The sequence below is a fragment of the Theropithecus gelada genome, chromosome 15 (genome assembly GCF_003255815.1).
Source record: "Theropithecus gelada isolate Dixy chromosome 15, Tgel_1.0, whole genome shotgun sequence".
NCBI lineage: Eukaryota > Metazoa > Chordata > Mammalia > Primates > Cercopithecidae > Theropithecus > Theropithecus gelada.
The window spans coordinates 64040624-64066813 of NC_037683.1; the positions used below are offsets into that span (position 1 = coordinate 64040624).

General features: G+C 42.5%; 1 protein-coding gene across 1 annotated transcript in view; it reads right to left on the minus strand.

The window, feature by feature from the left end:
• The window catches only part of SH3GL2 (SH3 domain containing GRB2 like 2, endophilin A1), a 228259-nt gene extending 207812 nt beyond the window's left edge, over positions 1 to 20447 (minus strand). Inside the window, exon 1 of the mRNA XM_025359842.1 lies at positions 19878 to 20447. Coding sequence (XP_025215627.1) covers positions 19878 to 19922 — 45 coding nt within the window. The 5' untranslated portion in view covers positions 19923 to 20447. The remainder of the gene's footprint in view (positions 1 to 19877) is intronic.
• Between the last annotated feature and the right edge of the window lie 5743 nt (positions 20448 to 26190).

The following is a 26190-nucleotide window of genomic DNA, read 5'->3' on the forward strand; positions in this document are numbered from 1 at the left end:
ATTTAATCGAATGGCCATAAAATTAATGCACAATCACAAACCATGGTGAATGTAATAAAAGGAACCTGATCCAACCTACTAGGTCAGAGAAAGGGATTCCAATAAGTACCATCTGGATTAAAGTCTAAAGGATGAGTGGGAGTGAACTAGCTCCAAGATGACATGAAGTGGGCAGGTTGGGGGTGGGCTCAAACCCCTTGCCAGCAGCTCTGCAAAGGCCTGGTTTCTTCTCAGCCTCAATTTCTCAGTTTAAAGACACAACCTCAGGGAAACACTCCATGACCACACATTTCTGTGAGACAGAGTTATGGTCTCTGGTAAGAAAGATAATGATGTAAAATCATATCATACAATCTTATTTAACAGAAACTATTCCAGCTGGAGATGTTCCATGACCCTATCTTCAGTAAGACATGAGAAGTAGTTCCTTATCCTCAAAGCTATCCTCTCTGAATAAGAATCTAAAGTGCCTGTGAAACCATAGCCTGCTCTTTTTTATGTACAAATAGTAGTACCCTGTTCACTTTTTGAATGATGCCAGCTGATGAGAGCTTCCCCAGCTGTACCTCACAGACAACCTTAACCTTTCTACATACTGAAAAGAACATGGTCTCTCTCCACAACAGAATGTCAGGTATGACCTCCACGTGAGAGTGCCCTTGCATTGCTCTTTGTTGCACCTGTGACAAATTCTAATTACATATATGCATAATCATTGGCCTGTCTCCCACACTATACTGCCAGTTCCATGGTGGCAGGGAATGAGTATTTTATGCATCTCTCTATACCTAAAACTCGGCACAGAGCCTGGCAGGTAATGGATGAATGCCTACTGTTTGTAACAAATGGATGACCAGAGAATAGAGAGCAGGGAAACTGGCCCTCAATCAGGGTGGAGAGGCCAGGGTCAGATCAGGCAGGCCCTTGCAACTCTCCAGGGAGAGTTTCTTAATCCAAATAATTTACAGAGTAGCTCATTAATGGATAGTGCCATAATCTGGTAAGAAAAACATACAAATCAAACAAACTCACAGCTCACTTTCTACAAGTAGTGTCCAATTATGAAAGAAGCATCTTGTAAAACCCTCACTCTTAAGAGAACCACCTAAGAAGCACATAATACATAATACAGAATACATAAGTAACAAAGTTCCATTATGCTACATCTACCTTCATTCAAAAACCATTGTTACATAGTAATTTTTTTTTCTTTTTTTTTTTTTTTGAGACTGAGTATCACTCTGTCTGCCCAGGCTGGAGTGCGGTGTCATGATCTTGGCTCACTGCAACCTCCACCGCCTGGGTTCAAGCGATTCTCCTGCCTCGGCCTCCCGAGTAGCTGGGATTACAGGCGTGTGCCACCACGCACAGCTAATTGTTTTGTATTTTAGTAGAGACGGGGTTTCACCATGTTGGTCAGGCTGGCTTTGAACTCCTGAACTCAAGTGATCTACCCGCCTCAGCCTCCCAAAGTGCTGGGATTACAGGCATGAGCCACCGTGCCTGGCTAATTATTTTTAAATGTTGATATCTGAAACTACTTTAAAAGGACCAAAACCTGAGGTTTTGCAGCAAATAAAAACATCAATTTGGTACATGCTTCAGCAGATTACCACACAATAAAACAAATCTCTTGAAGCAGTCTCAACTGTTTCTCAACTTACAAGTTAATATTGTCCCCAGAAACATCACAAGATGCTGCAGAGGCTGGAAAAGTAAGCTTTACTCTAGAAATGATTTCACAGAAATTATTTATCTCAGGGGTCGAAGCACTTGCCATTGAAGCCATCAAAGCGTGGCAGTTCCTAGAGAAAGCCAGACCTTCCATAAAGGCATGCTTGTGCCCAGCAATCTGCCACCATCAGCAGTCCGGTGGATCTTGCTAGACGTGTCCTCTCTGGGAGAAAGGCAAAAGTGGCCTGCCCATCTCATTACTGAGGCTGTGTTTCACAGTAGTGTTTTTTCCATTTTGATCTATTTTGTTTGGGTTGGTGAGAAGAATATATTATCATTTATGGTTTCCTAAACTTTGTATTTTCGTCTTCAAAGTAGAAGCCTGCCAAAGACTGTTAACAATGTTCTGCATTCAAGTTCAACAGGGATCACTGGGAATGTCTCCTATCTTCTCAGGTATCACTCCCTCACTTCATTTTTTGTTTGCTTGTTTGTTTTGCTAGAGTGGCACTGCCTACAGGCTTTTTGCTGAGAAGCTAAGAAGTGACAGATGCCCTGGAGACTCCTGGCCTAAGGGCTGGAGAATGAGGCTGAACAGCCCACACCAAATTACCAAGAACATCTTACAGGTGCACTCCAATACACTATACATGTCTTAGCTGCCCTCTTTCCCTTTACGAAAAAAACAGTGTCAATGCTATGACACTACTTTTCCTAGGGATAAGACTAGGAACTGAAAAAAAATCTTCATTTAAAAGAAATGCCAGCAAAAGTCATTAGCAGCTACTTATTTATAATGTTCGTACACTTCTCCTTGGTGAAAACAGAAAAGTAGCCATGCATTCAGAAGAAACCCCAGCAGCACAACTTAATTCAGGGTTCTATGGAGGGCAGGGCAGGTGTTCCCATAGTTTTAAGCTAAATGCCTAATGAAACAAACTGACATCTATTTATAGTTCTAGAACTTGGCTAGAAACTAGGTTTGCTCCTAGTCCCCGTGATGGTTCCTAAAATTATTTGACTCCTTGTTTTCAACTTATCCTGAGAAAGCGGGGTTACAAGTAAAGATGATGAAGTGGAAAGAAATTTTTGTAATAGATCAAATTACCAAAGATAAGAAAGAAAATGTAGAAACACTAACTGCTCACTCTTAAACCCACTGACCAGAAATAATCACTGTTCAAATGTTCATTTAAAAAATAATCTTACTGTAACAATATAGCATAGTGCCTGGTCTATAAATTCTCAGTGCATTTTGGCTACTATCATGGCTATATTTTTACAATATCAGGCTTACTATATATTACATATCTGCTTTATGGCCGGCTTTTTTCATTTGGGGAATAATCATGAATGTTTCCCTACTGCAATAAATATTGCCCTATAGATAAAACAACTGTAGAGATTTCACAATATTGACATACAGATTTACTTCCTTATCCCTTATTTATTTAGGCTGTTTACAATTTTTCACCACAATAATTACTACAGTGAACAATCTTGTACATACTTATAAGTTGTATATACTTATACATTTATTTTCTGTGAATAGTTTCCTAAAAATAGAATTACAGGGAAAAGAACTACTGATCTCCAGAAGTGTTTTAACAATTTACACTCCCACCATAAACGGGGACTCATGTTCTCACACTCTTGCTAACCCAGCATGTTATTATCCTTTTCATCTCTGCCAATCTAAACAATGAAAAATGTCAGATACTGCTGTTTGATTTCCTTGATTTTTGCATTCGTATCTTGGCCACTTGTTCTTTCAAATACTGCCTTTCCATATTTTTGCCTAATTTTTCTACTAAAGTGTTCATATCTTCTTCTTGGTGATTGCTAAGATCTTTTAGATGTGTCCTGGTTTGATGTTTAAGATGACAATAGGACTCATGGTTAAAAACTACAGGCAGTTACTGGCTCTGAAACCAGGTGGTGTGGTTTCAATCCTGACTCTGCCACTGAAGCTGTATAACTACCTCTGTGCTTCAGCTTCCTCATCTGTAAAATAGGGACAATAGTGTCCATAGGGTTGCTGTAAAAAATGAGTTAAAATAGTACCTAGGCTAGCCATCTGTACAATGAAGGAAGTTTATTTTAAACTTACAGACTTACAATTTTATAAGGGTGTGCTTTAAATTCTACATTCACTTTTAGAAATCTGTGATGTATTTTAAGCAGAAATGAATACATCAAAAATATATGCATAGGACCCCCTTTTAAATATACATAAGGATCAACAGAAAGAAACAGGAACTACATATTCATTCAACAACTATCAATTAAATGCCCACTACAGGCTAGGAACTGGCAACAAAATGAAGTATAGAAAGGCAGGGGCCCTCTCTTTACACCCACCCTAGAGGATACCATCAAGGAGACTGGTACTTGTACAGCAGTAGGCCAAGCACTACACTTCACAGAGGTACAACAGGCAATTTTTTTTAATTTTTGTTTTAAGTTCCAGGATACATGTGCAGAACGTGCAGGTTTCTTACATAGGTATACATATGCCATGGTGGTTTGGTGCACTTATCAGCCTGTCACCTAGATTTTAAGCCCCATATGCATTAGCTATTTGTCCTGATGCTCTCCCACCACTGCCCCACAGACCCTGGTGTGTGTTGTTCCTCTCCCACAACACGCAATTTTCATTGCACATAGAAGGACATTTAACCCACACTAAATGAGGGAAGGGTAACCTCTCTGAGAAAATATCAAGCTGATAAATTAAAGTAGTGATTAATCAAATACAAAGTGGAAGGAAGGGAATTTCCACAGAGAGGGAAGAGCATGGTGGGAAGGCTTGAAAGGCAAGGAACATTGTATGGTAGAATTGCGAGATGTCATGATAGCTAGCACAGCTACAGCTCAGAGTACATTTCGAGCGTGAGAGGAGAGTACATCACTGAGCAGGACACAGATGACACTTCAGACTCCTGAACAGGACTTCAGAGGAACTTATCCTGGGAGCCGTAAGGAGCCACTGAAGAGTTTCAAGAAGAAGAACAATGCTGGATTTGCTCTTTAGAAAAGTCACTATAGCCACACTAGATAATGAACCAGAGGGGAACAAGACCAGAAGCATAAAATGTCAGAACCTAAAATCATGCCCAGGACCACATTACCTCAGCTGTGCAACCGAGAAAATGTGGGTGTGAGGAGGAAGAAGTTGAGATCAAATGACTAGTGACTGGCCTGGGGTCTCGCAAGTGCTCAGAAGGGGAAAAGTAGGAGATCTGAAGTCTCTGAGCTTCTAATTCTGGGCTCCTATTGATCTTGTGCCACACAGCCTGATGATGGATGCTGCTGCACCGTTTTCTAAATTATCTCAAGAGCTTCCCTTAAAGAACATGTCTACCTCCTTTCTGAACATCAGGCACAGAACAGATGACTCAGTGCTGCTCTAAACAAATGACCTTCCTTTTTCTAAAATACAATTAAATACCCCGGTATGGCCAGCAAACTCCTTGGTAGTCAGAAAAAGGTCAACCATTTCCATAGTCAAATTATGTATGGGAAGGGCCATGTTTTGAACAAGACAGCTGGTACAGACTTGTGTCCTTGTAAGGATGTAGGAAAAAAACAAACTCAGTTTCTCCTATTATATATATCTCAGAATACCCAGCAGAGACTATTTCTGTGACCTCTGGTCATCAAAATGTGTGGGGATTTCTCCCTACCAGCAACCCATTCCACAGATGATTCCCCACTGGACAGCAGCTGGGTGTCCTCCAATTCAATTCAATTCTGACACTACTTGGAGATAGTGTCAGATCCCACAGGGTGAGGGCTCAGTACCACAACTGGCTTCAGATGCCAGTCACAAGCACAGTCCTGTGCTTCTAACCTACCAGCTATAAATCAGGGTTCCCACAACCTCCTCCAGTGGTTCAACTAATTTGCCAAAGCAGCTCACGGAACTCAGGGAAACACTTACTTACGTTTAGCCATTTATTAGAAAGGTATTACAAAGGATACAGATGAACAGTCAAATGGAAGAGATGCATAGGCTGAGGTATGGGAGAAGCAGCCTGAAGCTTCCATAACCTTTCCAGGCATACCCTCCTTCAGGAACCGCCACATGTTCAGCTGGGTGAAAATCCTCCCAAACCCTGTGATGTTGGATTTTTATGGAAGCTTCATTACGTAGGCATGACTGATTAAATCACTGGCCTTTGGTGATACACTTAACCTTCACCCCCTTTCCCCTCTAAGGAGGCTGGAGGGTGGAGCTGAAAGTCCCAACCCTCTAAGCATACATTGGTCTTTCTGGTGAATGGCCCCCAACCTGAAGCTATAGGAGTCCCCAGCCACCGGTCATCTCATAGCAGAGAAAAGACAGTTACCACTCTGGTGATCCCATGGGTTTTAGAAGTTTTTTTCTGTGAGGAAACAGGGAGACAAAATACATATTTCACAATATCACGGTCCTTAAGAACACTGAATCCCCAAATTAAAATATCCGTTTTATTCTTCTTCCATTCTAATTTAGTGAAGGAGGAAATCTCAGGGTATTGTTAGAATATCTACTACTTGTTTATTTGTTAATCTCCTGTTTTAACAAAGCCAGAATAAACCTCAAGCTCACAGATTTACTCAGGCAAGAGTATCCAGGACTTAATTTTGTTTTATATGATAATTGATCGTGATTTTTCCATTTATGAAAATGATACAATGATTCAGTTTTAAATTATGTCAGTGTGATTATTAATTTTATGTGTCAACTTAACTGGGTTAAGCGATACCCAGATAGCTGGTAAAATATTTCTGTGTGTGTCTGCCAGGGTATTTCCAGAAGATATTAGCATCTGAATCAGTAGACTGAGCAAAGAAGATCTGAGGGCAGCAGACATCCAATCACTTGAGGGCCTGGGAAGAGCAAAAAGCAAATTTGCTCTCTCTTCTTAAGCAAGACTTCCATCTTCTCCTGCCCTTGGACATCAGAACTCCAGATTCTTGGGCCTTTGGGGTTGGCGCTTACACCAGCAGCTCCTCAGGTCCTCAGGCCTTTCGACTGGGACTGTATTACACCACCGGCTTTCCTGGTTCTCCAGCTTGCAGAAAGCATACTGCAGGATTTAGTCTCCATAATCACATGAGCCAATTCCCATAGTAAATCCCTCTCATATATCTATACATCACGTTGGTTCTGTTTTGCTGGAGAACCCTAATATAGTCAGTAAACACGAACACAGATCGACAAAATGTCGTAAAGATACAACTGAATGATACACTTAGGAAACAGTCAAATTATTCTACCATATATGGAAGGAGCCTACGGAAAATGCCTATGTTCACCCGGGTCACTCACAGCAGCGACCACTAGACACAGTTTTATTGGACAGTATGAGCTTAGCAATGTTCCAGGCTTTACATCAGTAACTCCATCTTGGGCTACTGACTCCACGTTAAACTGCTGATGAACTTTGAGACCCAAAAAGGAACTGTGAAAAACATTCCTTCACAAACAACCGTGCTCTCAACACTACACAATACAAGTAAAACTGGTCCTAATCTTTACAAACACTCTGAATATAGGTTTTTCCTGACTGATGCAAATGTACCCTTCTACTACTGATCAAAGACTTCTCTGTTTAATACACCAATGAAACAACATGACAAGCAACTTACATAATCTAAATAAGTTCTTATAAATAGCCCCCTTGCCCTTCTCGAGTGGTGCAATCCCTGACTGCTAGCCAGGTTGCAACCCCCATTCCTGCATAAATGCTAATTTACCCCTGACCTGTTGACCTTTTTTGGCGGTCACTGGAGGGGTGACAACACTAAGAATTTAGGTAATTTAGATATTATAAAGGGCAAGCCAGTCAGTATAACTCACTGCTTCATAAAAGGAGAAGAGGTAACAGTCATCAATTTAGGAAAACAATTGATATAGAGATTTTATGATAAGCTTTCTGTTTAAGACATGTCCTTTTATGTAAGGTGATTTTTTTTGGTGAAAATGTATCAAAATGCTTTAAATGTGTATGTCTTCAGACAAAGAAAGTAGCTGAAAGAGCTTGTAAAAAGTGAATTAAATGTTAGCCAGTCACAATGGCTCATGCCTGTAACCCCAGCACTTTGGGAGGCCGAGGAATGCATATCACTTGAGTAGGAGTGCAAGACCAGCCTTGGCAATGTAGCAAGACCCTGTCTCTATGAAAAATACAAAAAAATTAGCCAGGAGTAGTGATGTGAGCCTATAGTCCCAGTTACCTGGAAGGCTGAGGAGGGAGGATTCAGCCTGGGAGGACGAGGCTGCAGTGATTCGTGATTACGCCACTGCGACAGAGTGAGACCCTGTCTCAAAAACAAAATAAAGCAAAAATGAACTAAATGCATCTTAATGATCACAAAAATATCTTCTGAACAACGTAAGTTGCGTAAAGAATGACGTTCTAGCTTTTCTCGGAGCTAGGAAAAAGGAGCTTTCCATGTCTAGAACACCGGGATGATGAGCACTATAAATATCTCTGGAAAATCTGGACTGGGTTTAAGGTGAATACGATGACCAAAAGGTGAAAAATCCAAAGATTTTATATTTATGAGCTTCAAATGGCCCAAAATACATAGAGCATAATGGATGAGATGAATGGAAAAGAGAACAAGGGACAACAATTTCACTGTTTGTTAAACTTAATTAAAAAGTGAAATGGGAAATAGAACTTAAGTGCAAGGTTGATCATAAGAAGTAGAAGATCTCTGGACAACAGGCTATTAATATTAATCAGTAAACTCTTAACTACAGTATTGACGAACACCTCCAGAAAACACTTCCTTTATCCAGTAAATTATAGGATGATGATGTGCGATGGCCACAGTAAAGGGTTTGTAGGTCCTTCTTGCCCAGATGCAGCCACTTAAGCAGTAAATAAGCACTTAAAATAATGAATGGTATAAATTCAACCAACAAGCCACTGTACACAACATTAACTCAACAGAAAGAAGCACATTAGGGTCACCTCAGTGAGCAGCATATGCAGAAAATGACAACAGAAGTGTGAGGTGTGTCTACCCTGTAATCAATTTCTATAGGACACTTCTCCTTCAGGTTACTTACCACTCAGATACAAAATCAGGCCTCACTATTCTCTCCCTGGCCAAGCTGTTCAACTGACACCAAGTCCCTAAAATATATCTCAGGATGCCAGACCTCATGCCTTCCAAATTGTGTCTGGCATCGTCTACCACATGTACCTAGAAAACCATTCAGGGCTAAGGATCCATGAATCACATCAAAGAGCATGGGGTTAACACATCACAGACAATGGCCCACATGCTACGGGGCCCACGACCACCCTCACCCCTGCTGTTTACACCACAACACACTTCAAGTGTGTTACACAAATCTGCAATCCTCAACAACATAATGAACCACTTCAAAGTACCATGTAGCCATCTGATGTGCCTGTACTAGGTAAGGGCATTTAACTGTCTGTGTTGGTGTCAGCCTTCCCCAAGCACAAAAACAGATGCAGGGTTAACAGTCAACTCCTCTACTCTCACTGAAATCCCTGCCACACTGTCAGAGACTAAGAATTCAGAAACTTCTTTGCAGATCTGTAGTGCCCCTATTCCAAGGTTAGTGAAGTTGTCACTCTTCCACCAGTCCACCAAGCTAAGGCACCACTCAGCAAGTACTGAACAGTGCCATTGTTTAAAACTGATCCGCAAAAAAAAAACAAAACAAAGCAAAAAACTGATCAGGGACCACAGAAATAAACTTGTGCCTCATCAAAGAAAAACATCTAAATATCAAAAAGCCCAAGCACTGTAGGAAAAAATCTATAAAATATAAAATATATTAAAAAGGCATACGGGCCAGGCATAGAGGCACATGCCTCCGGAGGCGGAGGTGGGAAGATTGCTTGGGCCCAGGGGATTGAGGCTGCAGTGAGATGTGATCGTGCTATTACACTCCAGTCTGGGTGACAGAGTGAAACGTTGTTTCAAAAGGCACATGGAACATATTGAGCCTTAGGTATTAAGAAAAGACTTATTCAGCAAACTAGACTTAAAATTCATACATGCATATGTATGTTGTGTAGGTACATATGCACATATACATACACTTACAAGCTCACAAATAGATTAATATACAGACACACAATTAATTAATTATAGGCAAGGTAATGGCAAAACTGCTAGCTTTTTAACCAAAAACCCACTTTTACATCCTGGGCACACAGCTAGGCTACACTTGTCCTCTTCCTTTTCTCTTAGAGAAAAGGCTTAACAAGGCCCACAGAGGGACCATGTTACAAGTTCCAGCCAACCAAACATAAACAGAAGGAACTATTCCTTCTCTTCGTTTTCAGCTGTTGTATAACAAATTACCACAAATTTAGCAGCTTAAAACAATACCCATTTATTATCTTATAATTCTATAAATTAGAAGTCTGGGCCTGCTTAACTGAGTTCCCTGTTTAGGGCCTCACACGGCCAAAATCAAGGTGTTGGCTAGACTGGGCTCTTATCTGGAAGCTGGGGGGAAGAATTCCCTTCCCCTCAGATTCTTGGCAGAGTCCAGTTATTTAAGGCTGTGGGTCTAAGGTCCTTATTTTCCTAGGTGGTCATCATTCAAGAGCTGATCTCTGCTCCTAGAGGCTACTGCATTACTACTCACATGGCCCCTCCCTCTTTAAAGCAACAACAGCATGTCCAGTCCTGCTCATACTTCCAGTCTGTCTGATTTTTCCTTCTGCTACCAGCCAGAGAAAATATCCTGCTTTTAAAGGGCTCATGAGATTAGATTAAGTCCAATCATATAATCTCCCTTTTGTCTTATAAAGTTAAAATATCAGGAATAACATCTTTTCAAATTGAACATTGCACCCACACTCAAAGGGGAGGAGAGTACACAACAGCAAGAGTCACCAACATTCATAGCGTTCTGTCTACCATATTCCTCTTCCAGGCCTGGCTTATGGATATCTCCTATGCTTGTTCAAACATACTCTTTCCCTCTGGCAACCTTGAAAACCATGTGTTACAGATGGCAGAACCCATCCAGGGTTATCCTGAGTCCCTGAAGCAAATAACGGGAAATATAAATGAAAAAGACTTTGAGCAACAAAGTACCATTAAGACTTCTCGGCTAAGCCAAAGTATCAGGCCCTCTTGCTAAGTTCAGAGTAACACAACCAAGTCTACTGGTTGAAAATTAGGTCGAAAAAAGAATTTCCATCATCGAAATTGGCAAATGAAACTGACAAGAAGAAAACAGATCGGAAGCCTATTAAGTTGAAGTTTTTCTGTTTTTTGCTTTTAGTTTTTTTGAGACAGTGACTCACTCTATTGCTCAGGCTGGAGTGCAGTGGTACCATCTGGCTCACTGCAACTTTCGCCTCCCAGGTTCAAACAATTCTCGTGCCTCAGCCTCCTGAGTAGCTGGGACTACAGGCATAGGCCACCATGCCTGGCTAATTTTTGTAGTTTTAGTAGAGAAGGGGCTTCACCATGATGGCCAGGCTGGTCTTGAACCCCTGGCCTCAAGTGATCTCCCCACCTCAGCCTCACAAAGTGCTGGGATTACAGGCATAAGCTACAGCACTTGGCCAGAAGCCTAGTAAGTTTCTGAAGAAATTTCATTACTCAAATCAACCATGGGTAGTTAAAAGCCTGTGACTGTAAAACAGTCCCCAAATTTAAATAAACAGGAAGTTGACTGAAAAAGTTATGCTGTTCCCAAAGAGGGCACATTTCTTCTCACCCTCCTTAGACCTGGCCAAATATATACAAGAAAGAACAAAAGAGTTATTCCCAGATTGCAAAGCCAGATTGCAAAACCAAGGAACTTCCTCTACCGGCAGGAAGGGGACTTCACGATGCCCCCTACAGGATGCCATCATTATTACAGACAATAACTGTCCTGACTCCCCTTCTTTCCTTTCCTCACTGGGATCGTTCACTGTGGACATTATTTCCTGTTTTTTTGTTTTGTTTTAGTTTTTTTTGTTTTGTTTTGTTTGAGACAGTCTCGCTCTGTTGCCCAGGCTGGAGTGCAATGGCATGATCTTGGCTCACTGTAGCCTCCACCTCCCAGGCACAAGCAATTCTCCTGCCTCAGCCTCCTGAGTGGCTAGGATTACAGATGCACACCACCACGCCTGGCTAATTTTTGTTTTTTCAGTAGAGACGAGGTTTTGCCATGTTGGCCAAGCTGGTCTCAAACTCCTCAAGTGACCTGCCTGCCTCAGCCTCCCAAAGTGCTGGGATTGCAGGCATGAGCCACCACATCCAGCTGATTTCCCATACATTTAAAAGCATAGGCTGACTATCTGCTTTATGTTTCTTTCAAGCGTTACTCTGTGGTACGGTTTGGCTGTGTCCCCACCCAAATCTCATCTTAAACTGTAGTTCCCATAATCCCCATGTGTCATGGGAGGGACCTGGTGGGAGGTAACTGAATCATGGGGGTGGTTACCTCCATGCTGTCCTCATGATAGTGAGTGAATTCTCACGAGATCTGAAGGTGTTATAAGGGGCTTCCCCCCGCTTTGCTCTGTACTTCTCCACACTGCCGTCATGTGAAGGCCATTTTTGATCCCCCTTCCACCACGATTGTAAGTTTCCTGAGACCTCCCCAGCCATGCAGAACTGTGAGTCAATTAAACCTCTTTCCTTTATAAATTACCCAGTCTCTGGTATGTCTTTATTAGCAGCATGAGAACAGACTAATATATACCTTGATATTGAGATATTTCTCAGTATTATAAAACTGTTTCCATTAATATCTATGGGGAAAGGTTAGTTTGAACTATGAAAAAGATATTTCTATTTTTTGTATATATCATAATTCAAAAGGATCCAGAAAACACTGCCTAGAGCTCCTTCAGTGTCCTAAGCACCCAAGCAAACCTCCGTGGAGCTGTGGGTTCTTCACAAGTATTACTGACAGCTTCTCCATATTCATCCCTACTATATACAATTTGACCCGGTGGGGAGGGAGATTAGGGTAGAGCAACTACAACATCATATTTGGCATTTAGAAGTTGTACTAAATGTAAAACCTTCATAAATAGTGAAGTTATTTCCTGAAGCATTTGTCATCAGCTAATGATTTAGTACAGCATGAAAATATTTTGCTGGCAGAACGCAAAAGACTTAGCAGGGTCTCACAATCATGGCATTTTAATAAGTATAGTTATAGCTCTCTTTTTAGTCTTTATTATCCATCAGATACCATGTGCATCATTCTTAAGCTTTTGGGCTCCTTAAGTGATTATGGAAACAAAGAAATTCTAAACCAAAAACACTGAGAAGGGTTGTATTACAAAGGTTCAAAACTTCATAGTTTGTCTACTGCTGTCTCAACATTCCTTCCCACATACACTAACTGTGAACACCCTACCCAGGTAACCAGGTGCACAAGTTTGATAAGGTTGGCCCGTACCACAAGTTCACCTCTCTGTCTTCTTTTGACCACGACCTACCAATGCACCAATGCAAATGCACCAAATGCACCAAAATGCACCAGTGAAATCCCCCCCCACCTTTTCCTGTGAACTGCACCGAGACCACTAGTAAAGGCACTGGCTCACAGTCCTTGCTCTCTCTGCTCCCACCTGTTTCCCATCTGCTTAGCTGATCCTGCTCTCAGAGCTGTTACCTACACCCGACGTGTGTCCCCCTCCTATCCTCCTATACAGTGATACTGTCATTCTAAGACCTGTGAGTATAATAAACTCTGTTTTCTTGAGCCTCTCCTGTGTCCCCTCTTGTGGCTACACCTCACTGACCATTACCTAAAAGAATACAGGACAAAGGAGTAAAAGAACAAAAAGAGAAAAAAGGAGGCCAAAAAATCCACTGACTTCTTACCCACTTAGCATCTCCCCTATCTGGCCTTAAATTCAGAAGAATTGCCCATCCCTAGAAAGGCCCACCAGGAATCCACCTTAAAGTTTGAAGCAGTTCCTAAACTCCATCTCCTCACCTAATTCTCATTATTCATTCGTCAGTGTGTGCTGCCCTTCTCTCTCCGCTGCCTTAAGCTACTCCTCTGAAGAAAGCCCTCGGGTTGCTTGACACCCTGAGACTCTGTATGCAGCACAAGAAGCTTGGCAGAATGGAATTTGCTCTGCAAGCTTCAGCTCCCCTCCACTGAATATTAAACCTCTCCCTTCCACCATGACATCTGTCTCAAAACAGTCACCATTTGCCCCAACCAAGTCTTGCCATTTTTTAGGGCACTTCTTATTAATTTGCAGGCTACTTTAAAATTTTCCAAGTAGACTGAAACCAAAATTCATATAAACTCAATTTAAAACATTAAAGAATCACTACGGGAAAAAAGCCTGCAAAAATACAACTGTTTCAACAACACAAACTTCAATCAAGAGGACTCTCAGTCTAAAGGGAAATCATTTTCAGTCACCACTTTCTTTTCATATACCCCACAGGCCCATGTGCCAGTGTATCATCGTATCGATGACTTCAAGCTCATTAACATTTTGTTTTACATGGTTCAAGTGATCCTTATTATGCAAGCATGGCACTCTCACAAGCATTATCTCATTCAATCCTGACACCTCTGGAAAGGTTTTTTATATTTGATTGCTGCTAAAATTAATGCAGAGAAGGCTGCATTTTGATCAGGCATCCTAAAGCCCAGTAACAGAACTGGAGTGATGGTATTGTAAGAAACACTCACTTTCTCCTGATGACATGATGAATTTATTGATTTATTTATTTTTGAGATGGAGTCTCACTCTATTGCCCAGGCTGGAGTGCAGTGGCACCATCCTGGCTCACTGCAACCTCCGCCTCCTGGGTTTAGGCAATTCTCCTGCCTCAGCCTCCTGGGTAGCTGGGATTACAGGCATCTGCCACCACGCCTGGCTAATCTTTTTGTATTTTTAGTAGAGACGAGGTTTCACTGCACTGGTCAAGCCGGTTTTGAACTCCTGACCTCAAGTGATCCACCTGCCTTGGCCTCCCAAAGTGTTGGGATTATAGGAGTGAGCCACCACACCCCACCGTATTTTTACTTTTTGCGGGGAGGGAGAGGCAGCAATTAGGAATTTATCTAAGAATGTGGTGATAGACTAAGGACATTCTCCCTCAGAAAAATGCGTGTATAAAATGTGACTTATAATTTTATAAAATATATAGGCCCCTTGCAGCCTATTAGAGACTACTGGCTAGGAATCTGAAAGGGTACGGGTGTAGAAATCCTGGGTCAAGCAACAAGCCACAGCCAAGATTTTAAAGGCAGCAGAGAGTTGACTGATTAGAGGCAATTAAAAAACTGAAAACCTCACTGATATAAAGTCACAACTAATTAGCTATTTAATCCAATATCTTAGCAAGTTTAACATTTCACCAAATCAACAAATGCATGAAAAGATTTATGTAATGGTCTCCTGAGCAAAGCATCTAAATAAAATACAGCATTCTCAATGAGGAAATTAGGTAAAACAAAAAGACATAGAACACAAACATAATGAAATTTTCCCAGTTATGGAATCCAAGTGTGACAAATAAGCACATACCAGACTGTATCATAAAACCCAGACTACCCAAATTAATTTTATCATTTAAAAAAATCAGAAAACACAGTTTATTATAGGTATATTTCTGTCTTAGTCTGTTCAGGTTACTAACAAAATACCTTAGATGGGGTAATTTATAAATAACATAAATTTGCTTCTCACAGTTTGGGAGGCTAGGAGTCCAAGATGAAGGCACTGGCAGATCTGTGCCTGGTGTGTGCCCACCCTCTGCTTCAAAGATGGTACCTTGTTGCTAAACCTTCACACGGTGGAAGGGGACAGGGTGACCCTTTCAACCTCTTTTCAGAGAGCACTAATCCCATTCATGACTCAATCATGAGTGCTCTCATGACTTAGTCACCTCCTAAAGGCCCCATTTCTTAATACTGTCACATTGGCAGTCAAGCTTCAACACATATATTTTAGGGGGACACAATCAGACCTTAGCAATATACTAACCAACTCATTAAAAAAGAAGAAAGTATATCTTTTTGATGCAATAGAAAATTATACGTTATTTACAGGCTGAATTGTCCTCTTAGATGTTGAATCAAATATAGAATAGTGTGGTTAATCCTTTTATGCAAATAATGACTTATGGATTGAACTGTGCTCCTCCCAAAATTCATATTAAAGTCCTAATTACAATAGCTCAGAATACAACCTTATTTGGAAATAGGGGCATTGCAGATGTAATTTTTTCTTTTTTTTGAGAGGGAGTCTCACTCTGTTGCCCATGCTGCAGTGCAGTGGCGCGATCTCAGCTCACTGCAAGCTCTGCCCTCCGGGTTCACGCCATTCTCCGGCCTCAGCCTCCTGAGTAGCTGGGACTACAGGTGCCCGCCACCACACCCGGCTAATTTTTTGTATTTTTAGTAGAGATGGGGTTTCACTGTGTTAGCCAGGATGGTCTCGATCTCCTGACCTCGTGATCCGCCTGCCTCAGCCTCCCAAAGTACTGGGATTACAGGCGTGAGCCACCGCACCCGGCTGGGCATTGCAGATGTAATTATTTAAGATAAACTCATACTGGGAGTAGGATGGTCTTGCCCAACCCTATATGACTGAGGTCCTTACAAAATGGGGAAATTTGGACACTGAGACACACACAGGGAGAATGTCATGTGAACGTGAAGGCAGAGACCAAGGTGACGTATCTACAAGCCAAGGAAGCCCAAAGATTCCCAACAAAGCACAAGAGCTAAGAAAGCAGCCTGGAACAGATCCTGTCTCATACTTCAGAGGGCTCATGGCTCTACTGGCACTTTGGTCTCAGACTTCAAGTGTGCTTATCTCAAGGAGTGGGAAACAATACATTTCTGCTGTTGAAACCACTCAGTTTGTAGTACTTTGTTATAGCAGCTCCAGCAAAATCATAAAATGACCTAATATATTTTACTTTATAATAGACTTTTAGATGTTATTATAAAGCCAAATGTGTACACATCATATGCACGATAGAGTGAATTTTTTAAAGTACAGATTTTGTAGGAGCTTCATGTTCACTGGAAACAGCTATTTTTAACTAAGTTGCTGCCAGTTTAAAGCAAGTGAAAAAAAATTGACGTGACTTTTGTAAAATGAAATCTCAATATGAATAAAACTCACTAAAAGAGCAACACTAAGATCATTTCCCCTTTTTTACAGTAAAAAAGAATAATCTTTATGAGCAATTAAGTAATGAAGTATATGAAAATAAGATGATCAATTTTTTGTATCTTTATATATTTTCATGCGGAAAGGATTTTCTCCTCTAATAAATTTTACTCGGCAAAAGCATTTTTTACCTCCATATTGTAAATATATTGAAAATAACTGTCAGCAACAAGGTAGAAATAATCAATTTTAATATAAGACAACAGTTGTAACACATTTAATCAGAAATTCCAAGTACAAACAATATACTTTTATTAACATAAATATCATCCCTTACTAACACAAGCAAAAAAGCTCAATTCCATAGAAAGAAACGTTTGCCTGAACAGACTCCTTCCACTTATAAACCCAGGCTACGGGCTAGGTGCGGTGGCTCAGCCTGTAATCAAGGTGGGCAGATCACCTGAGGTCAGGAGTTCAAGACCAGCCTGGTTAACATGGCTCAAACCTTGTCTCTATTAAAAATACATAAATTAGATGGGTGTGGTGGCAGATGCCTATAATCCCAGCTACTCGGGAGGCTGAGGCAAGAGAATTGCCTGAATACAGGAGGCAGAGGTTGCAGTACGCTGAGATCGCGCCATTGCACTCCAGCCTGGGCGACAGAAGCGAAACTCTGTCTCAAATAAATAAACAAACAAACAAACCCCGGCTATATTATCCAGCACATCAGTTCTCAAAAGGAAGTAATTCTAGGTCTAAAGCTTCTCTGTAGATAACATCAGGTTCACGGACCTGCATGGAAAAAAATGGCTAAAAAAGTAGGACAGGACTATTTCTGTAATTTTTTTGTCACATGCAAACATTAACACAGATATTACACACTCTCCTAAATATACATATGCACAGAACAGTAACCTGTGCCTTAGACTTTCTAAGAGTGTGCTACACTAAATTATGGATAAGAGATCATGTGCTGCTTCACCTTTCAAATAAAAGGCTTTTCAGTAAAAGGATGACAATGACGCAGTGATTCTGCATTTGGATTCGGTGTGATAAATAGTAACTGTATCGCATCACACGCTGACCTTCTCCAACCTTTTAATTTCTTTCCTAACACAGTTCAAATTATTTTTTCTACACTTTAGAGCTACATAGAACTTCAAGCTTTAGCTGAAATGGAGCCTTCTAATTATTTTTTAAGTTGGAAAAACTAAAAAGTCTAGCTTGGGTAACTTCTTCATAGCATAAGGGGTAGTATTTTATACTAATAAAAATATCCTTAATGTCAACAATTATCATTTACTGAACACTTTTTACGTGTGTTCTACACACTCGTTTCTCTTCACCTCAACCCTGAGAAATGGAAATTATCACTTTAGCAAGGACAGATTCAGAAGTTAAATACTCTCTCAAGGTCAGAGGCAGTAGAGGCAGGATTCAAACCTTAGCCTTTCCCACTCCAAAGCCAAGACTTTTAATTGCCCTTGAGGGCACTAAGCTTTGCAAAAGAAATCTTTGGAATCAAAGTGGAAAAAAGATGTCGTGTTGGTAAACGCAGTGTTGTTGAGGTATGCTATAAAGAAGTGACCAATTGAGCAATCAAAAAGGTTAGTAATATCGAAGAAGTCCTTCCAGAGAATTCCTGGGCAGCACATACGCTTGGTTCTGTAAATCCGAAAGAACTTGCAGTATAAAGTTATTAGAAGCCTTCCAAACTACATCAACAAACAAAGCACTTTCATAAACATGTCTGGCAGAGAGGTCACAGATAACTCCAATTGTAATAGAAAAGCAAAAATAATTACATTAGGAAACATTTTTAAATAGTCTTACTTTTCCTGATTTCCTAAGTTGACAGGTATAATTGATTCTATAAAGGCAAGTCTATGTGATGAAGATGATGCACATGCGTGGAAACACACACACGATGTGAATTTCACGCTACATCTGTCACCCTAAGTTAACCAAGGTTCTGTAAAACACAACCCTCACCTTTTCTGGATATGGTTCATAACAGGGCTGCCACTGGGGTAGCCCAGGAAAAACCTCACTACTTCCGAGAAATTATGAGAAAGCTCATGAATTAAGGCTAACCTATGAAAAACTATTTAACACTAAATTATGAAAAACATTTCGAGGTAAGTCATCAAAATCCTTAGCTAAAGATCCCGTAAATTTGAACCTGTTTCGGAAAGATAAAAAATTAGTAATCACACACATTATGTAAGAAATAGGTCACAGCATAAGTATTCGCTTAATTGTCCCTATGTAAAATTCTTCGAGTCCAATGATTTTAATTATTAGAATCTAAATTAATTAGTTTTATTACAGTCACAACCTATTAACCCCATAAAGAAAAATGGGCACATCCAAGATGTCAAATGTTCATTAAAAACGATTTAAAATACATGATGATTTTAAGTCTTCAACAATTTGGTTGCTGAAGGGAAATATTTAAGACCCGCAGACTGTGGTCATGTCCTGGCCTCAAAGGAGTTTGACGACCGAGTTCTCCGGGGAAAAGTTAATGTATGCGAGTCTCCAAAGGAAGCCCCCAGCCTTCCGTTCCTCTGGAGCCTGCGGGCGGCGGGGAAGGAGGGTTCTGACCACAGAGGAAGGGAAAGGAGCGCAGACCTCCGGCCTCCGCGCCGCCACCCCCAGTGCGGCCACCGCTCACGCCAACACATCCCGGGACAGCCGGGCGCACCGACTCCGCAAGGTCACCCGGGAAAAGGCGACTTTACATAATCCCCCGCCGCGCCGCCCGGGCACCTGCGAGCCGCGGCAGCAGTGCAGCCGCGGTCCCCTTCCTGCAACACGGGCGCGAGGTGATGCGGGGGCGGCGAGCGGCGCAACCAGGCGGGACGCCGGGGACCCGCGGGCAGGCAGCGCGCACCAAGCCGGGGGTGGGGAACCGAGGGCGGACGCCCAGCCTGGGGATGCCCCCAGCCGCCTCCTTGGCTTGCGAGGCGGGGCGCGGCCGGCGCGGGCGAGGCGCGCTGCCGAGGTCCCCAAGCTACCGCCGGACGGCCAGCGCCGAGCGCCCCCCTCGCAGCTTCGCCCCGGACTGCCCCGGGACGCACCTGCCACGCGCCTTACCTGAGTGGCTTTGTGGAACTGCTTCTTAAGCCCGGCCACCGACATGGTGCAGGAGGCCGCGCTGGCGGCTGCGGTGCGGGAGGGAGGCGGCGGGGCGGGACGGGAGGGCCCAGCGGGGCGGCGCGCTCGCCTGGCCGCCGCTGGTCGTGCCGCCGCCGGGGCTGTGGGCGCGAGGGCGCTGAGCCTAGCAGGACGCGGGCTCGTGCGGAGAGACACTCTGACGTCAAGGGCGGGTGACGCGGCCTCTTAAAGGGGACGCGGGAAGCCCCGCCCCAAGCGCGGGAACGCCCGGGCAGGTGCTGTGGCGCGCGGTACCTGGGCTCCGGCGCCCGCTGCGGGGATGTGGCTCAGCGGCACCCGCGGGTGGATCCCTAGTCAGCGGGCCGAGGACGTCCTCCTGTCCCGGGGCTGGTGTTCCTGCCCCCGGGGGCTGCGGACGGGTCGCTGCAGATTGGCAGCGCAGGCACCCGCACGACTCAGGTGACTTGCTGGGCTTCCAGGTGGCCGCGGCGGCGCTGCCTGCAGACGGCTCTCCTCCCCTTTGAGCCTGGCCTCTCTACAGACGCAGCCCGAAAAGGATTGGCCTTCTCTCTGGACTAATGAATAAGTCATTGCTCCTTCTATGCCTTGCCGTGACTGGTTGGTCACAGAAAACATTTCTCTGCCCTAGTTTCAATATCCCCTAAGCCTGTCTTACCTTAGGGAAAGCCACACACAGTTTTTCTCCCTTGTCTGATACAATTTAATGACTTAAAAAGAAGAACAGGAACCCTTAAGCCTGGACAGATAAATAGAATTGAATTGAAGTCTTACTACAAACTAGCGTTTAATCATCTGATTACAGAAATGAAAAAGCCCAAATGTGAACCTGGTGTTATGCTTGTGGATTTAGGGTTTCTGATCCGATAAAAATCAAAATATAATGTGAAAAAGCATGATACGAAGTTATATATAGATACTTCATATGTAACCAAGGAGGCATGACTGGCTAAAGTGAAACTGATAGATGACTTGGGAGCAGAGCAGCACTAAATGCCTTCTATGCTCTGGTACTTAACCAAGTCTGGTTTTTCTAGGACTGAGGAGCTGGTCAGAAAAAACTTAGACGCTGTCTCCGTATGTGGACCAACGTGATAAGAAGGAGAAGCCAAGATGGCAGAAATTGCCAAGGATGCGTAGAGACAGAAAGGCCAAATGGGAGTCCTAGAAATACTTTCCCTGTCTCCACAACTCCTGCAGCCTGATAGGAACCACAGACCCACCCCCACTCTTCTAGGCACTGCTGCTTGGGCACAGGGTCAACACCTGATACAAAAGGGTCCTCCATCCATAGAGCTACCAGTCATGGTCCTTATTGATAATGTGAACTGACACACACAAAAGCAGAGTCAAGCAGTGGTGGGCACTGGGGCAGTAGAGCGCATGGACTAGGGACACAGGCTGCAGAGAGAGGCAGATGAAAGGAGCTATTCTCCAGTGTGGTAGCCCTTACCACTGTTCATATACCTTTCCCTACATGGCAGAATTGCACTTTCCAAACCTGTTTTTAAGTGGAGGCGTGGTTACAAGTTTTGACTAGAGGGTTAGGAGGAAAAGTGACTGTCACTTCTGCAGAAGCAATATGAGATGTGAGTATGAGATGCTGCAAAGCTCTCTTTTCCTCTGCCACAATATTCTAAAAAGCTGTGGTCTGCCAGCCAGGATCCAGAGTGAGACTAAAGCAGGGCAGAGTCCCCAGCTGATGTTCAATGGGCATGTAGCATCAGTGAGAAACCTGAGTAATTTTAATCGACTGAGGCTCTGGTTGTTAGGAATAAACTTTTTTCTCTATGTTTCCAATTTTTAAAAGGCTACCAATTACTTGCATAATAGAAAAAAAAAGTATTTTATAGTTAATTTTTACTACCGGGTCCCTGATCTGAACAATGAAACGTTTTCATAAGATAGATCTTGGATGAAGCTGCCAAAAGATAGAGCAACTGATCTACAAAGTGGAAGGGCCTGGGATGGATAGGAGCTCTGCTCTCTAACCAAGAAAGATGTGAAATGGGGGCCTGAATCGCCTCCTTGGAACTTTGAATACTTAACTGAGCCCTACATTATACAAAAGGCAGCTTCTATCTTTCCCTGGTTCTTCATCCACCAACTTAAAGTCTCATGCTGCTTAACTTCAAAGAAACTACCTTGGGAGAAAAAAAACGACTTAAGGGCATTAAATCCTTTGGAAACCATTGATTCAGTCTCCCAGGCATCCTCTGCACCTCATCTGATATGGTTTGGCTGTGTCCCCACCCAAATCTCATCTAGAATTGTAATTCTCACAATTTCCATGTGTCGTGGGAGGAACCCAGTGGAAGAGATTGAATTATGGGGGTGGATCTTTCCTATACTGTTCTCATGATAGTGAATGAGTCTCACGAGATCTGATGGTTTTTAAAACGGGAGTTTCCCTGCACAAGCTCTCTTCTCTTGTCTGCTGCCATGTGAGAAGTGCCTTTCACTTTCTGCCATGATTGTCAGGCCTCCCCAGCCACGTGGAACTGTGAGTCCAGTTACACTTCTTTCTTTTGTAGATTGCCCAGTTTCGGGTATGCCTTCATCAGCAGCGTAAAAACGGACTGATATATCATCTAAAGCCAGCATTTATATTGAAGCCACAAGTTATGCCTTTAAAGACCTTTGAGATGTCACCTTTGAAGAAATTTGTTAAGCTCCTCGTACTAGCAAGCATCATGGTAGAAGATGCTGGGACTCAGAAGGGAAGGTATCAAGACATGTGTGGGCTGGACCTTGAATCCCAAGGGATTTCCAGACCAGTAATTTGAAAAAATCTTCCTATGGACATTTATTGTTACTTGAATACAGAAGAATAAATACCCCAGACACTGAGCAATTCTAAACATGGATGCCGTCTTTGGTTGCAAAGAATCTTCAATAGAGGCTTTGGAGAGAAATGCAGAAGCACAGTGCAGAGAAAGGGGAATCAAAAGTCAATGAGGAAGAGCTTTGTTTGGTAAAAGGTTGTTGTAATTCAGCATGCGGCCCTAGTCTCCCGAGATAAAAATCAATGTAAAATGTTAAATAAACCTAGATCCACTCAGGAAAGTCCCAATTAAATGAAACCCCCACACAATACCAGCTCACTAATTGGGCAGTAAATTTGTGGTCAGCAATAATCCCATCACATCATTCATGCACTATTTCTCCTTGCATTATGCTAAAGCTTCTGGCGAATACCAGACCTCTCATTTGCACAGAGCTGCTGCATCCCTGGCACCTTTCAGAGGGTCCCTAGCTTCAAGGAGGCAGAGGAAAAGCAGCAGCATTCATCTTTCTGAGCTTCAACCCCTGTCACTGTGCCTCTGGCTCATACCGGGGCAAACTACTCCTGACTTCATGTGTAAGCTCGTTAAGCACAAGAAACATTGCAAAGCAAAGGCATTAAACTCCAACTTCTTATTTTAGAGATGACAAAACAGAGGCAATGAAAGGAAGTGACTTATCCTTACTTTTTCTACTCTAGCCTTTAGCCTCAATTCAAGGTAGAGCCTCTAGTCAGTGTTAATAAATAGAAGAAGAATGAATGAATGAATGAATGAATGAATGAATAAAAGAATGAACAATGTATCATTGACACTGATGCTTTCTTCTGACCACATTGGATCTGATGTTCAAAAGCCTTCACCAGATATTAAAACCTTGATTGTGCATGATCCAGACAGTTGTTTCAGGGTGAGTGGCACTTAACATAAGATTTTGTGCCTTTGGATGTGACCAGTAGCATTGAACCCCCTACCCAGCTAGGGCAGGGCTAACATGCCCTTTCCTAGAGAGTAGAAAGCAAGGGAAAGACCATCTTTGTTTCCTTGCTTCCAGTTTTGTCATCTACCACCCACTTTCCAACAGATACACAGAGAGAAGCATTTTTTTTTAACCTCTTTTGAAGTGGATGTCTGGTCTTTTTGCCAGGGATGGCCACCTTCCCCACCTTTCCTTCTCTCCCATATAGCCCTCCTCCCTCCAAAGTACAGGGACCTCTCCCTGCAAAAACTTCCTTTTCACCTAGCTAAACCCTTTTAACCCAATCACAGAGGAGAAGAAAAGGCTTAACCAAGTGGGTGACTCATGTCAGACTCTTACATCTGTACCATGGTCACCATTTCCATTCCAGTTTGAAATAGTTCTAACTTCTCCACAAAATCCTGCCACCTCCAGTGCCCATTTGCAGTGTTTTTCCTTTGAGGTCTTTCCCCATCCTTTTACCCTCATGTCCCCTCTTTATTTTTGAAGCCTCAGCCCTGATTGTGTTGTATTTGGTCGAATATGTACTGTAGACATGCATATATAGTCTCTGATGCTTGCTTACCTCTTTGAGTGCAGTCTTTATAACTCTTCACAGATAATACAAATACTTGCTAGATATGGGCTAATTGCAGTTTTAAAAGCCTGATTAAATTTTGAAAGCTGGGTCCAGCAGAGGGTCAAAAGGACTGGGAAACTGGCTGACGAGATTGTTCAGTGGTTATGGTTACTACTTCCTCGATGTGTCCAAGCCCAGTTCTCCAGGGACCTGACAATTCAGCTCCCAATGCCTTTCCCATAAATTCCCCTTTGTTCACTCAGGCAACACTGCTTTCTCTTGCTTGCAATCAAAAACACTTGGCGGTACATCCCCTTTCACCTTTCTGCAATAATATTCTAATCTCAGATCCATTTCTTGTTTGGCTAGCAACTCAGATATTTAGGCAACCAGAGTTCCTGCTAAGCACTGCATTAGGCTTCCTTCTCAGAAAAGGGTGGACAGATTGAGTGACAAGGAGTATAGTCTTTTAGCAAATTGTCAATTCTCCCTATAAGATATTGACATTCTGATTTATAAATCAAACCTTTTGTTTATGTGATTGATATGGTTCAGGCTGCCAGGGTCTGAACCTCCCAATCCCCTGGGAATTGGCATCTGAATGCTGCAAATAAATGCCAAGCAACTGGACTCTGAGACAGCAGTGGCACTTGTGGAATAAGAATCATCTTAATTAAGGGCAAATTATTAGGGCATCTTTACCATTGGCTTATTTATTCTATCCTTGTCTGAATATTGTCACTAGAGATGTTGAAGGCATATTGTTAACCCTGAACATAGGATTTGGCTAGTCAGCCTGTTAAAGTACTGTGTTAAAGAGGCCAAGTTCTGGCCTTGCTCGGTGGCTCATGACTGTAATCCCAGCACTTTGAGAGGCCAAGGTGGGTGGATCACTACTTCAAGACCAGCCTCGCCAACATGGTATAACCCCATCTCCACTAAAAAAATACAAAAGTTAGCCAGGTGCAGTGGCATGTGCCTGTAATTCCAGCTACCTGGGAGGCTTAGATAGGAGAATCACTTGAATCTGGGAGGAGGAGGTTGCACTGAGCCGAGATCATGCTATTGCTCTCCAGCCTGGGCAACAGAGTGAGACTCTGTCTCAAAAAAAAAAAAAAAAAAAAAAAGCCAGGTTCTGTTGCTATTTTAGTAGCTAGATAGCCTTACAGAGAAAAGCTTTTCCTTAGTCACAGTGTGCACGTTACCCCATCATCTAAATGATGCATTCTCTTGATTATAGAAAATCCAAGTGTGAAAGGAGAGATTATTTAATTTAGCATAAACCTGTCAACAATACTAAGAACTCTGAGTACAAGCTTCCAATATTCTGTATCAACTTTATATATGAAACTAATACTGATAATATATTTATTCTACTTTTCTACTTTTTTTTTTTTTTTTTTTTTAGACGGAGTCTCGCTCTGTCGCCCAGGCTGGTGTGCAGTGGTACAATCTCGGCTCACTGCAACCTCCGCCTCCTGGGTTCAAGTGATTCTCCCACCTCAGCCTCCCGAATGGGTGGGACTACAGGTGCCCGCCACCACACCCAGCTGATTTTTGTATTTTGAGTAGAGATGGGGTTTCACCATATTGGCCAGGCTAGTCTTAAACTCCTGACCTTGTGATCTGCCCACCTCGGCCTCCCAAAGTGCTGGGATTACAGGCGTGAGCCACCAGCCTGGCCCTACTTTACTATGTTTTTAACAGAAAATTACACTTTAAGAAGGGATAAAACAATCGACAATTTACAACTATTTATATAGATGATTCATCTTTATTTGGCTCAGGTTTTTCTTTTTCCCCTTGAAAAACAATTTTTCGGATTTGTTGTTTTATTAAACATGCTCAGCTTGTATTTTTCTCTGGGCCACACAAATAATGCCGACTTCAAAGACATCAAATCAAATATAAAGCACCACTTAAAAACTACATTTCAAACGTTTAACATTAAAT